Here is a 15333-nt window from a genome sequence, read left to right as displayed (position 1 = left end):
ATTGTAGGTTTTAGATGGCAGGAACATATTCTACACTTGTGGCTGGATAAGCACAGAAGCAATACTTACTATACCTCAGCTGTGCTGGGTTCTCATGAACTTAGAATGAACAACTCCAAGATACTAAAGATGGTCTACAATTGAGAAGTGAGAACAGAGAAGTGAGGTTTGCACTTGGAGTGTGCAGTTTAGAAACTACAAAAACAAACTATAAAATAAATTTCAGAATATACATTCTTGCTATTCCTGATTATGCTGCAGAGTAGGAGGATAGGATGGAGTTGCACCTGCATTGTGTTTTCACTGTGGACAACTTTAAGGAAAATCACTTGCAAGAAAAATGATTGCAATGGTCCCTCATGGATTACAGCTTCTTTGAAAGCAGTGGTCTCTACATTAAGCTAGTCTGAATTAAATGTATATGTTAATAACAAGATCTAACAACATGAGAGCTCAATGCTTTGGTTGGTATTGATGGCTTAGCATAATGCTTAGTTTACATAAATCGGAGACCAATTTAGTTAGAAACCACAACATATTCAGTATTAATCTGAATTTTTAGGAACTTGGAATAATGTTTTGCTTATATTTAACCAATATTTCTTAACATATTTCATGATTTATCTTTTGATGTATCTGCAGTTTGTGGATGAAATTCTATGTAGACATTGATATTTTCTGCATTGTGGCCTCATTATTGGCAACAAAGTGCTGCTGATTATGTGCTCTATCGGAATCACCATGTGTGATGTCATTATGCAAACATTATTTAAAATTGTGGTAACACAGATGTCCAAGCCCTATATTAAAAAAAATAAAAAATAAGAATTAGTTTATGTTATGTTGAACAGTCAAAGGATGGTACTGTAGGTAGCTAGGAATTTTGAGCTGTTTCTGTTGACAATTTCTGTGTATCATTTTGGATTTTTATTGACTGATAGACCCCTTTCTCTCCCTTTGACCTCTCTTGCCCTTTGGTTTTGTCTTCACTTCCTGGTCCATAAAGGCAAGTTTTTTTTGACAAGCAATTCCAACTTGCTCTATGAATATTAGGAGGTAGGTTTGGGGCATAGCATGCATTGTGCATTAGGTAGGAATACTCATTTTTGATACTGGTAATGGACTTCATCAAATATTTTATTGTATCATGCTCCTTTCTTACGTTAAAGTTAGTATTATGGTCATGGTTAGGACAACAGACTCCAAGGCCTAAAAGATGCTCAGTGGGGGACATCTACATGTATGTGCAAGTAGGCACCAAGAGATGCAGTCTGCCAGTATATTCGTGATGTAAACTTATCTTGCAAAGCTTTACAAGCCTTAAAAGTTACTGAGGAAAATTAGGTTGTGGAAATGAAACTGTAATAAATCCCTTAGGTTACATGTTGTGGCATACACCACATTCTTTTGATAGTTTTTATAGAGAATTATCTAAAGATAAATTTAGTTACATGCCAGTATTTTTTGGCTTATGCCTACTGTATTTAGGCTTGGGGTATAGCATACAGAATGCCTCCTACTGGCTTTCAGACTTGTGACACCTGTAATAGGCAGGTTGTGTTACTCAGCAACCTTCTTTTAAAAATATTTTTTAGCACCCTCCAAGTATTAATTAAGGAAAGATACTTGATGATAAAATTTGGCATCCTTATATTCTTTAAACAAAAAGATGCCAGAGAACTAATAGATCTGGAACCTACTAACCAAAATACATGTAAAAAAAAAAAAGGAGCCAATAAAATCTCATTAGCAGGTCTAGTACTTGCTATTCCTGGCTCCCTTGGTTGAAAAACTGATGGGACAAATGTGGACATTAAGTTCCAGTAATTCTTACTGGAAACACCTTTTGTTTTAATATAAGAGTATAAACCAACACATCTAAATCTGAATCTTGCACCTTCCATAATTGTTCAAGCTCAATTGAAACAGTCATTGATAGGATACATTCATCAAATCAGTCCACAGGGTGTCATTTGAATGCTGGCTGGACTTAGACAAATGTGTACATTTATCTTTTGGTTTTTTATTCACTTAGATTAGGGTCACAGTGCTGAATTATATTTTCAAAGATCCTTATATATGTTCTGAAAATTGGTTCAATTTCCTCTGAAAAAAAAAAAAACTCTGTCATACCATGTATATGACAATTGTAGTTCTGGCTTATACTAGTGTTAGTGTTCTTTTAGAATTAGACTCTGTCAGATTTCCACTAAATTAAAAATTTTGCCTTTGGATTAAACTTTTTTTTCAAAAGGCTTCAGGTTTCTGCATTGTTATTACGGGTCTTTCTTGTGACTTCTATACAGTACAAATTTCTGAATAGTATGGAATTTATTGGTAAAGTCGGCAACACATTACACAACTTCTAGAAAGAGGGGATATCGCCATGAGATTATCAGATTACTCAACCAGGAATCGCGGGAATGCAAATTACATGATTCTGATTTACCTTTTCAGCACAGTTGCAAATTTCCAAAGTATCGCTATCTTGCCACATGCTGTGTGGAGACTGGCCCAGACACAGACAGGCGGACACCGATGGTTCACCAACCAACACACGTTTAATCATTACTGTATATACAATATTTGCAGTGCACACAACCCATTACTCTTGTATCAAACACCCTCAGTCCAGGCCTCTTATCCAATGCCTTTTCCTTCTCCTCACCGCCTCCACTCCTCTCCTCCGAGTTCTGTCCTCTTCCACCCGACTCCAGCCATCGAAATTAGGGAGGTGGCCTCTTTTATATTCACCCAGACATACTCCAGGTACCTCCCGATGAGCCTCCACTGGCCCTTCCTGGTGTTGGGGAAGTACCAGCTGCGCACCTGGAAGCACTCCAGGTGTCCCTGGTCTTCATCCCCCAGCACTTCTGGGTAGCGCGGAAGTGCTGAGGGCCAGGGCTCCTCAGGCATCTGGATGCCCCCTGGCAGTGACCACAGGCCCCTATAGGGTAGAGCTTCCATGCTCCTTTCCCAAGGGCCCAAAAGCCACCAGGGCGGTCGCCCGCTCGTGGTCTGGAGGAGGTGTAATCCCTTCTCCGATCCTTCTGGGCGTCCTGGCTGGGTACCACCCCCAGCCACTCGCCACAGCTGACAGCCAATTAATTTGGTGCCTGACTGCATCGATGCCTGTATAAAGGCTTTCCAGGTATATCGAATTCAACCACAATTTCAGCTGTTTAGTTTTCCCTTTTCAATCCTGTTATGGTACAAAAAACATGGTCCCTAACACCTGTGTTCCTCCTTTCCTCATGACTGCATTATATGCATTGTACTTTCAGGTGAGCTGTCACATACACAAGAACCCATTCCTACAATAAGAAAAAATCAGTCCTGTCCAAACTATTTGACTTGCAGTCAAAGGAGTATAGCGTGACTCATTAAGATTATGTAAATAAAGTCTCTGGCTGAATATTACTAGAAAAGTTGTGTAGTGTGACAGGGGCGTAATATGATTTTGGTCCTTTTAAGTTGATATTGGTCACTTACTCAGTCATTCATGTTTATGAGCTGATCTTGGCAAGATCTTAGTGGTGTAATCTCTTTCCATTTTACTGTGTGTTAAGACTTATTTTTGTCATTAAAATGGAGTTTCTTCCAAAGGAAAATCATGTGAGGCCTCCAAAAGATCCACAAAAGGCTTCATAGGCCAGGCCAGGCCTCCTTTGTCTGTCTGGAAAAAGGCCACACCTCAGTGGGCTTAATCCCAACTCCAGTGGCCTGCCTCAAGCTTAGAATGCCTAAAAGGAATGTTAGCATCAAAGCAAACCTAAATGTCTCAAATATATGCCCGAAATCCACACAAGAGCAAGGATGACTATTAAACTTCAGCTTGTATAAACAGAGCAAGTAAAGAATCTTCATAAAAAGAAATTTAAAAAAATACACAGAAAAACTCAAAAGGGCAAAAAAGGAAGTCCTAAGGCAGGCCTAAGCGAAAAAGATGCAATTTGAAATCAGAAAATCTGAATCCTTAAGACCTGCGGTGGGCTGGCACCCTGCCCGGGGTTTGTTTCCTGCCTTGCGCCTTGTGTTGGCTGGGATTGGCTCCAGCAGACCCCTGTAGTTAGGATATAATGGGTTGGATAATGGATGGATGGATTAATCCTTAAGACAGATGCAAAATAATTAATGAAAACCAGACAATCCAATAAGATGAAAAATATAATATTTACAAAACTCCACTTTTTAAAATATTAACCCTCCTGAGGCTTTTCAGTGATTTTTAATAGCCTTTGGGAGGGCTCAGAAATGGTGGTATCAGGGTGGTCCTGCCTTTTGAGGCTCCACCCATAAAGGACATGGAACATCAGCACATTTAATGAGAAAATAATAATTCAAAATAAACAAATACAACAAAAATATAAAATACACATAATCTTAAAAAGGTACATGACTATTGTTGTTCTCTGAAATGTTTTTTTCCATCTCCTGATCTGCTTTTCCAAAAAGTTATTCTAAAAGCACCTCATTTCACATAGAAAAGGACTCCTTCAGGATGAGCTAATGTTCTTCTAAACTCATAAGAGTCACTGTGGCTGAAGATCTTGCAGGCGGAGACAATTTAGCCTGTTGCATGTTTTTGGAAAGCATTACCATTTTTGCCATTTTATCCCACTGGTGTCTTTACAGGATGTGTACATTTATCCGTTCTTTTTTTTTTTAGAATTTTCAAGCTTTTTATTTTTCCACTTGGTGTTTCCACAAGTACAGAAAAAAAACAAATCACCCTTAAAGTATGTGTAGCTTTTGTGCCACAAAATACAACACATTCATATGGGTGTATAGATTTCTATAGGCACTGTACACACTCATTTCCATGTGTGTGAACACAGTGTTAATTAGAGCAGGTGTTAGAGATGAGCTACACTGTATATGTGCAAAATGATAAAGTCAATTAAAGTTAATTACTGCAAAGTAAAGCATCATTGTTTTAGCTGTGAAAAATTAAATGCTAGTCAGGATGGCTCAATAGCCAAAACATTGTGATTGTTTATTTGCATGTATTCCTTTTGTATCAGTGGGTTTCTCTGTGTGCCTATGTTCTCCAATATGTTCCAAAGTTTTGTACATCCCATTAAATGGTATCTCTAAATTGATCCTGTATAAAAGACCATAAATCTGTTCAGTAGTGGACTGGTATTTCATCCAGGGATGCTTCTTCTTTGTGATTCAGTCTGCTGGGAAAGACTCCAGGTCCATCAAGTTATTTTATGGAAAGTGGGAAGTTCAGAAATGGGACAGATGGATAATATGCACATCAACACACCCCTATAGACAAGCACAGTCACTTTTATGCTGTGTACACAACACACTGATTAGTGGAAGAGTAACTTCAGAATTCCGGTGCAAATGAATTGGGTTTATAAGCAAAATATCAGTGAAGAATGGTCAAAATCATAAATTAACATTCTGGAAAACAATTGGAATGTTCTCGAAGCCACAAAAATAGCACAGCTTATAGTGGTGTGTTATTAACTGGTTTTTGACTTTCAGCCTTTGTTTTTATTTTCCTCCCATCTCTCTCTCTCTCTCTCTCTCTCTCTCTCTCTCTCTCTCTCTCTCTCTCTCTCTCTCTGTATCTATCTATCTATCTATCTATATTTATATGGTTCTCTCAGTACCAACCTTCAGGATACTTTTCAGTAAGGGTATGTCTTACTGAGACATACAGAGCCATGAGTTTTGCCACTCAGTAGCACACTGTGGTGGCCTCTGTTTCCTCTGCACACCTGGGCCTGGACTCTTTTGTCTATTTATCAAAAATTAGGGATCATAATAAGTGATATTCTCATTGTATGTACATCCACTTGTCTCCACACTCACTCACATATCCTACTTATGCACATCCCTACAGATTTTATTTTTTCTCCAGCCGTCTGGAGTTTTTTTGTTTTTTCTGTCCCCTGGCCATTGAACCTTACTCTTATTCGATGTTAATGTTGATTTATTTTTTATAATTATGTCTTTCATTTTTCTATTCTTTAATATGTAAAGCACTTTGAGCTACTGTTTGTATGAAAATGTGCTATATAAATAAATGTTGTTGTTGTTGTTGTATCTATCAATGACATGCGATGTACCCACCTGAATAGAGATGGCAGAACAGAACCATAACTGACAGCAATATTGTGACAGTACTGTGTGTTCTCTGGGACTTTATTATTTTTATTTTGGTGTGTGGCAGGCATAGAAAGGAAATTGCATCCCTGGGCCTCTCAGCCTGGCAGGAGCAGCTGTTTGCCCAGCAGTGTCTCCCTGGCATGCCAGGTCCTTGTTATGTCATTTCCTGTGCTAGTCAAGTCCATCTGTGTGCAGAGATCAAGGGCGCTGTTATGATTTTCTTGAGTCAGCAACTTTCAAATTTGTAGGGTCTGAGTGCATAGGAAAATAAATGTAAGAAAAGCTGTGTAGACAGGATAGTCACTTCTCCATGTGTATTAATGTACAGGCATGTACACACATGTCCCCCCATTGTAACCACTGCCATTTCTTCTACAGTTGTGAGGATGTGGTGGTGAAGGTGAATGGAAGCCAACTGACGTTAGACTACCTGGAGGAGAGGGGATTTGCAGACCCCATTCTGGTTCCCAAGAAAGATGGCCTGGGGATGTCTGTTCCAACACCGACGTTCTACGTAAGCGATGTGGAAAACTATGTGGGTATGTAGAACAACAATGCAGACTGCACATATCAAGTACAGGGAATTTTAGGTGTGAATGCTGAAAGCATGCTGGGTGTGAATGTTGGCTAACCAAGGAAGATCAGATAGTGTCTCTTGTGAAGCACTAAGGGACTGCTCCCCTTGACCAGTCCTCTGTTCTCTCAAATATTTTATGAGATAACTGGTGAAAATTAATAACCAAAAATATTATATATGCTGCTCTCATAAAGATGTTTGAGTTTTATTCCACTTCTATTTACACATGTTCATATTATATTGGCTTAATGGAGCCTTTTTCTAACAATGTGATCCACAGTATTAAATGTAACAACAGGAACCTGTTCAGTGTTGGTTCCCATCATGCTGAAAGAAGAACCCACTCACCATACTAGATAAAATGGTTAGAATGGATGGATTTTAAGAAATTAGACTTAACCATAACTTTATTTATTTTAAATTTGAAATATCCACACATCCAAAGTGTGACTCTACAACAATCTAAAGCAGAAGGGGATATGGCACTACCTAACTTTTACCTAATTTTACCTTTTAGTTTTATTACTGGGCAGCAAATATACAAGCTATAAAGACCTGGGGCCTCACGTATAAAAGGTGCATATGCACAAAAATGTTGTGTATGCCTGTCTCCACGCTCACATCGTGATCTATAAAAACTAAACTTTCCGTAAAGCCATGCACATTCTCATGCCAGTTCAATCCATTGCATACACAAGTTTTCGGCTCGGTTTTGCAAACTGGTGGCACCCAGCGTCAGAGCAGTGCTGCTGTTCCTGTGTGGTTTCCCTTTATTTTTTATCAAATACACTGAAAATAACCGCATCGTTTTGTAAATTTAAGCCTTCTGATTATAATCATCCTGTAACAATATAATTGGAATGGCCAAACTGTTACAAATACCACAGCTGCTTTAGCGTTGTTACTTTCAGTGCGCCACTCGCTGCCTCAGCCAAGCGCACACTCTATTTGAACTTCTCCCATTTGGCAAACGTTTCAGAACCTTTCCTGCATGAACCTCACAGTTTCAACCCAAGAGCTATAAACGCACTCAATCAGTCCATCAAGTACTCCTGGTAGAACTGTTTGTACTTATAAATACAATTACCTCACTGTAAACTTGCACAACCTGAGACACTTTATGAACCATCTGCACTATATATGTACATGTATATTGCAATTATGCTTTCATGCTGTGCATTTTTCATTGTTTTTATCGTGTAATTATTATTATTATTGTTATTGTTATTTTAGCATTTTATAGGAAAATAAGTTTATCGAGAATTTGCATATTGAATCTCATTGTACCATACAATAACAATAAAGGAATTCAATTCAATTCAATAGAAGAGAGCGCGTATTTACAGATGATGCATTTCCAAGCGCTATCTTCTTGGAGCTCTTGATATCATTTTTAAGATGAAATGCATTAAAGTACGTATATTACATTATATAGATACATTTTTAACTTAATTTAAATAATGTATGGGGCGGCACGGTGGCGCAGTGGTAGCGCTGCTGCCTCGCAGTTAGGGGACCTGGGTTCGCTTCCCGGGTCCTCCCTGCGTGGAGTTTGCATGTTCTCCCCGTGTCTGCGTGGGTTTCCTCCGGGCGCTCCGGTTTCCTCCCACAATCCAAAGACATGCAGGTTAGGTGGATTGGCAATTCTAAATTGGCCCTAGTGTGTGCTTGGTGTGTGGGTGTGTTTGTGTGTGTCCTGCGGTTGGTTGGCACCCTGCCCAGGATTGGTTCCTGCCTTGTGCCCTGTGTTGGCTGGGATTGGCTCCAGCAGACCCCCGTGACCCTGTATTCAGATTCAGCGGGTTAGAAAATGGATGGATGGAAATAATGTATACTATTAGTAATTAAACTTGCGAGCACAGTGGTGCAGCAGTAGTGAGGAACTGGCGTCCATTCAGGGATTGTTCCTGCCTCGCGCTGTATGGTTGCTGGTACTGGTGCAACCCTTGATGGACAGATGGATGGAATAATTAAACATGTACTACAAAGATATTCCAATGTTTCTTAAAGGTTTTGAAGAATCGGCGCTCTAAGCTTACAGATGGCTTGACCTTTATTTCTGAACTTATAGTGTAGCGATTGGTTACTTGAAGAAAGAAAATGAAGGACAGGAATTGGGGGTTAGTACATTTGAAAGATACAGCACTGCTGCAATAAATTATTTCATCGAGGGTCGCACTCGTCCCAGCAAGCATCATGCAGGAGTGAGGAACAATATCTGGACGGGAAGACAGGTCATCACCAGCACTGCACCACCGTGCCCCCTTGTTTAATACATGCTTTAATTAATTTCACATGAACATGATATCAAGTATAAATCTTAGTATTTAAATTGTGCAAAGATGCATAATATCATGAATGTAATGTATTCTGTGTCCTGCCGGTGTAAGAGAAAGCCTGTTTAAGAAGCATTTACTGATTCACATACATAGAGCACATAAAAGAACACATACAATATGAAACATTTAATGTGCTACTTTAGTTATGATGGGATCTGAGAAATTCTAGTAAATTAAGCATTGATTTTAAAATTAAGTTTACAGCATTATACTTTAATGACATTTTGACCTTTTTTTTACTGCATCTCTATTTTTTTTTCTTTTCTCTGTACCCAAATACGCTTCCGTATTCCGACACTCCAATGGTGGGCAATGACTCGCCTTTTTATGGCGACTTTGATATCTGACCACTTCTTTTTTTATTTTGAGCACTGCGCGACTTTCTGAACATGAACTTTCGAGTTTCTCTGCACTCTGTATCACTCACTTTTGTTGTTTTTTATAACTGCTTAAGCCAACAAGTAGTATGTTTTTCCTTGCCTTAACTTCACATTTGCTGAAATTCTTTTTTTCATGTGCTTTTTCCATTGTCTTTTAACCGAACACTGAATGGAAAGGTCTATTTATATTGATTTGCTTATTGAAATATGCAAAATTCTTGTAGGATTTGGGGTGGGGCGGCAGGCGTGTGCATGAACATTACTTGCTTACCGGGATTTATGTAGCGGAAGTGCATGAAAGTTGGCCTATTCATGGTTTTGTGCATCTGAATTTTTTTGTGTTTATGCACATTTCCACTTTTGTCCATGTACCTTGTTTTAGTGTGAATTCTACGCACTGCGTTATGCATGAGGCCTCTGGTCATCGACACAAATTGATAAATATATACCAGCCTGGTCTGTAATAGAAATAAAATCCGCAGTACTTCTTTATATTCCCTGCTCTGTGCCCCAGATAATACAAATTACCATCAATACACTAATAATCTAATTGCCTTTCACTCTCTTAGAATATGGAACCAATGTAGGAAGCACTTGAAGACAGAGAAACATTTATCTCTTGAACCTCTACATGATAACCACCTTTTTCTACCCTCTCAAACTTAAACACTATTAAATGTCTAGAAAATGTCTGGGATTAAAACACTTAGACACTTGTACATAGATAATGTCTCTGCATCCTACGAACAATTATGCTTCAGATTCAGCCTCTCATCAACATAATTCTTCCACTATTTTCAAGCTAGAAACTTTGCTAAACAGAACCTGCCGAATTTTCTTCACCTCCCACCTTGTTCTCTTCCGGAAGAAATATTGATAGGTCTTGAACATTCAGATAGCATCTCTACAATTTATAAAAATGTTTTAAAGTCCCTTCCTTTCAAAGACCCCAACGTATATGGGGGCAATGATCTGTCACTTAATATTTCCGAAAAGGAGTGGAAGACAGCCAGGCACAGAATACACTAGCTCCATTTATGCAAAGCACTCAGTAATTCAGCTTAAAATATTCTATTGAGCGCATTTATCTTGTTTAAATTTTTCCAAAATGTTTCCAGCACAAGATTCAACCTGTGAACGTTGCAATCTAGCTCCAGCCACACTGGGCCACATGTTCTGGTGTGCACCAAATTAACGACATTTTGGACAAAAAATCTTAGCATGTCTGTCTGAAAGCCTCTGTGTCACAATCACTCCAAACCCATCAACAGCTTTATTTGGTGCACTCCCAGATGGCCTTGAAGTGGACAAACAAACAGTCATTTCTTTTACTACTCTGCTAGCACATACGCTTACTTGCTTACCTGGAAGAATCTGACCCCGCCACTTTTAAGTCAGTGGGTGACTGATATTCTATACAACTTGAAATTAGAAAAAATCAAATTTTTACTTAGTGGACTTTTTTTAAAATATGGAAGGATCTAATCAATAACATTTTAAAATATGCTACTTCAGGGAATATGTTACTCTTCCTTTCTTGTTTCCTTTTATAGAGTAGCTCTGGATGCTGGCTCTCCTTTCTTTCTCTTTGGTGGGGGTTGAATTTTGCTTTGTTTACTCTGGTAATTTTGACTTATTTGTATGGAGTGTTATCCGCTTCTAATTAAAATTAAAACCAATAAATACAAAAAAGAATGGATAGAAAGGTCACACAGGATAAGTATGATGTAACACATGTGTGTGCAAGGGGATTGGGTTTTGGCAAACTTGGATTTGACAAAACATTACAGTACATTTTGCAAGTCCTTTTATTATATTATGTTAGACAATTTTTATAACTGTCCAGAATCACGTTTTTGAAGGTGCCAACTATTCTTATCAGGGCTGTCATGTTTTTATTTTGAGACAGTGCCAAGTTGAGGAGGAAGTTAGTGGTTGCTGTGATTTAGAAAATGCTGTGGGATACCAACTAAGTACTTTCATATGAGAAAAACACTAAGTGAAAAATTGAATTTTTCAGGTGGAGTGTAAGCTTAAAACATCTTGTGTCGGTAACAAAGCAGTAACCTACAGTATAATGACACTGTAACTGAGAAGAATCAGGGTGTTGATAACACAGTTTACAATGTGTGTTTTGATGCTATAAATGTCAACACACCTTGACCAATTAATATCAACATTCTGAAGCACTAAGAAAATAGTACCCACTATAATTCCCACTTTCAAGATAAGGTTTCCAAAAAGTATTCCACTCATCTGAGAAGGGTTCCTGAAATATCTGCCCACGTGATATAGTAGGGCTGTACTGGCAGACAGGTTAAGGAACAGAGCATCACAGATAAATGGAAGCAGAGTGGTGTAGTCAGTACCAGTGTCACCTTGCACTGCTTGGATTTGAATTTAAGTCTGAGAACCTTTTATGTGTGAAATTTCCATGTTTATTATTTTTTACTTGGTTTCCATTCCTCCCTAATCCTATTTATCTTCTTGGTATTCAGCAGGCAAAATTGGCATCAGTGCCACTTTGACCATGTTATCCCTTCTGATATTGAAATGGAACTTCAAGCTAGATTGGTGACATTAAAATCACTAGTGACATGCCCTGTGTCATATTTCTGGCAAAATCCACAATGCTAGCCTACACCTCAGCACATTTTAGAATGCTCAAGATCTTGCCAGACAGCCAGTTTGCCTGACTTAAATATACATTACTTAATTCCAGTGGTCCTTATGCTGGAATTTTCAATCCAATTTAATTTACTCTTATACAATGCTCTTTACTGAAAATTATGTACTGTACTGTATATATACAATAGTGAGGGAAGCATTTGTAAAACTTGTAGAACCATTTCCATAAATGACTTCTGTAAAGTAAAGTTATCTTTACCTATGTCATAAAAACAAAGACAGGTTAATTACAAATTGCTCACACAAATTTATTCAAATAGTCAAGATCAAAGATGGAAAAAGTATGTGCACTGTGAAGCCCAGGCCAAATACAGCCACCCTATTCCCAACACAGACAGGCAGGATACGACTTTGGCACACAGCACACGGTTTATTTACAATAATCCAGCACACAGAATAAAGCACCAACACAGTCCCTTCTTTGCTGCCAGTCCTTCCGCCTCCTCTCCTCCTCTTCCTTCTGACTCTGGCCGATGAATGGTGGGGACTGGCCCCTTTTTATAGGGCACCCGGAAGGACTCCAGGTGCCCAACAAGGTTCTTCTGGCAGCACTTCCGGGTGTGGTGGAAGTGCTGCCAAGTAGAGCCCTGAAAATGTCCATGCCCCCACAGCAGTGCCCATGGGCCCCAGCAGGGTTGAGCTTCTATGCTTATGACCCGTGGCCCCGCTGGAGACCAAGGGAGCTGCCCTCTGTTGGTCTGGGGGAAAAATAGGCCTGAAAATACTCTTTCCCCCGGTCCTTCCATAATCAGGACGTCCCAGCTTGGTAAGGGCCCCGGCCGTCCGCCACAGCACCCATAGACTTAATAACTGGTGGTTCCTGTAGCTGCTGAACACAGTTTTGAAGGTATATTGGTTTTGCTTTTGTTTTATTTCATTTATATTTTTGGGATGTCTCAATTGCTGTCTCATATAATGCCCTAACATTTCTATAAGACTGGTTATTTTGAAATGTGGAACTTCTTGTGATTGAGCCAACCTGTTATTCATTTTCTCCTGTTTCACGGGCATTGTCATTCAGCATGGGCCAGCTATTTTGAAGTTTCAGATCACAGATGCCCTGATATTTTCCAGAAGAAAAGCAGCAAAACATTCCCACTTGATGATGCTCCTTTCACCATGCTTCACAATCGGCATGATGAGTTACTGTTGGCATGCTCTGTTTTGTTTTCCCCAAGTATAACACTGGTTCATCTTTTGTCTCATCTCCCCACAACATCATTATTCACACAGTGTTCTGGAACACCCAGGTAGTCTTTAGCATATTAGAGGAGGACAGCAACGATCTTTGTGGAGGGTGGTGATTTTCCACATAGTAACCTTCCTCAAACACCCATCTTGTTCAGTCTTTTTCCACTAGTTTATTAACACAGATATTATCATGTGAAAGGGATACATGCAGTTCCTTACCTGTCACCTTAGAGATTCTGTTATCTGGAGAGCATTGTACAACGATTAGAAGCATATTCGCTTTTGGAAAGCATAGCACCTATACTGACATTCTTCCATTTTTTTATAGATTATGAATGTTGTATCATTGATTGGATCTCAGTTACTGTCTTTCTAACTACCCTCTTTCCTGAAGGCTTGCATGCTTTTTCCATTCTCTTCATTACTGAATTTTTAAATAACGTTCAATTTTGTGTAGGTGTAGACTATTTTTCTCACAATTATATTTTATTGTAATTATTAAGGGTGGTGGATAACCTAATGAAAATGTATTTTTGTATACATATAAACATAATCTAATTTAGGGTTATGGTGAGTCCTGATCTTGTCTCTGCAATACTGGAGACAAAGTGGGGAACATCCTCGGTCTAGATACCAGTCTGTTGCAGGGCCTGGTCTTCACATTGGAACAATTGAAAACCTGCCACATACTGTCATGTGTACATATAATTGTGCATATTTGTAAGAAAGCATTACATGAAATTCTTGTGTTTTGCTATCATATATAGCTTGTATTTCAACCATACATTTTCTAAATATGTACAGTGCCCTCACTTTATAAATACAAAAATGTACTTTATAAAAACAAATTAACTTCTATTCTGAGTCTAATTTGCCCTGATATGTGTCTTGAGATGAACTGTGGATGAATCAATGATAATTCTATCCTTACACACATTTATGCTCTTAGGATAGTATTGCTCAGGATGAGTACTCTTAATGAATTAGTGGGAAAGTTTTTTTTTAACCAAAATGTAAATGCAAATTATTTATATTAAGTAAAAAAAAAAAATAACTTTAAAAATAATTTCCTTTTCAGTATAACCCTTCATTTTTCCAGACACATCTGACAAAATTCTACAAGTTTAATTCTAAAAAAAGTGCTTGCCGTAATCAATTTTGTTTACTAATGCTGAAGATGTTAAATGATATAGTCAGATAAAGTTTATTTTTGGTTGTCATCTTGAGCGCTATTAATATTCACTTCATAATCTATAGTCAACTGCCTTGATCAATTAATAACCATTCTTTGTTAAAAAGAGGCAACCTGCTTAATAATAGAATATAATGGAATGATACATTTCCCAGACAAGGTATTATTCATGCATTATGCATTTGAAAATGTGTGAATATTAAGTGAAAACATGTCACAGAGTATTGAAAATCATTTTTTGTGTTACTCATTAACAAAGTATATTGACTTCTTTGGGAGTCAGCTGAATGCACAGCCTGTTAATGCAGGAAATACTACTAAGTCCCAGTACAAGGGAGTGTAGGTGAATTGGTGGCCACATTGATTAGTGTAACGTTATGAACACATGTAAACACTTTGCCTGTTAGTCATCTTGCTAGAATGTTTTGTGCCTGTAGTACCAGTAATTTCACCCGTCGGTTTTCATTTATGTAGTGGCACTTTATTGTGCTATAATTCTTGGTTGCTAGCACAGTAGGTTATGAGTGCAAGCTTACTGGTTGTAGATGACTGATTTTTCATCTCTTGCATCCTCTTGGTAAAATGTTTTTCTTTATAACTGGTGAGAGTGACTTTAGATGGAATTTGGTACCCTGGCTCTAGATACATGAATAGCTGCCCATAGCGTTTGCAGTTTGCAGGGTTGATTGGTAAACACAAGACTGGTCTTTAGCTGCTCCTTCCTAGTGCTTTTGATATGTTAAGTTGCTGCAGTCCAAACTAGCAAATGGTGTATTTATTTTATATGTGGTAATGCTTATTGATGTGCTGATTTTGTTTTTGTCATAGTATTAAACAATT

The 15333-nt window shown here is 38.4% G+C and overlaps 1 protein-coding gene across 2 annotated transcripts in view; it reads left to right on the top strand.

The window, feature by feature from the left end:
• phf2 (PHD finger protein 2) overlaps window positions 1-15333 on the top strand; it is a 93845-nt gene that overhangs the window by 24562 nt on the left and 53950 nt on the right. For both annotated transcript variants that reach the window (XM_039770965.1, XM_039770964.1), the window contains exon 4: window positions 6505-6665. In XM_039770965.1, coding sequence (XP_039626899.1) covers window positions 6505-6665 — 161 coding nt within the window. The remainder of the gene's footprint in view (window positions 1-6504; window positions 6666-15333) is intronic.

This window comes from Polypterus senegalus, chromosome 12 (genome assembly GCF_016835505.1).
Source record: "Polypterus senegalus isolate Bchr_013 chromosome 12, ASM1683550v1, whole genome shotgun sequence".
NCBI lineage: Eukaryota > Metazoa > Chordata > Cladistia > Polypteriformes > Polypteridae > Polypterus > Polypterus senegalus.
The sequence above is the reverse complement of the archived record's forward strand: the minus strand, read 5'-3'. Positions and strand labels throughout refer to the sequence as shown.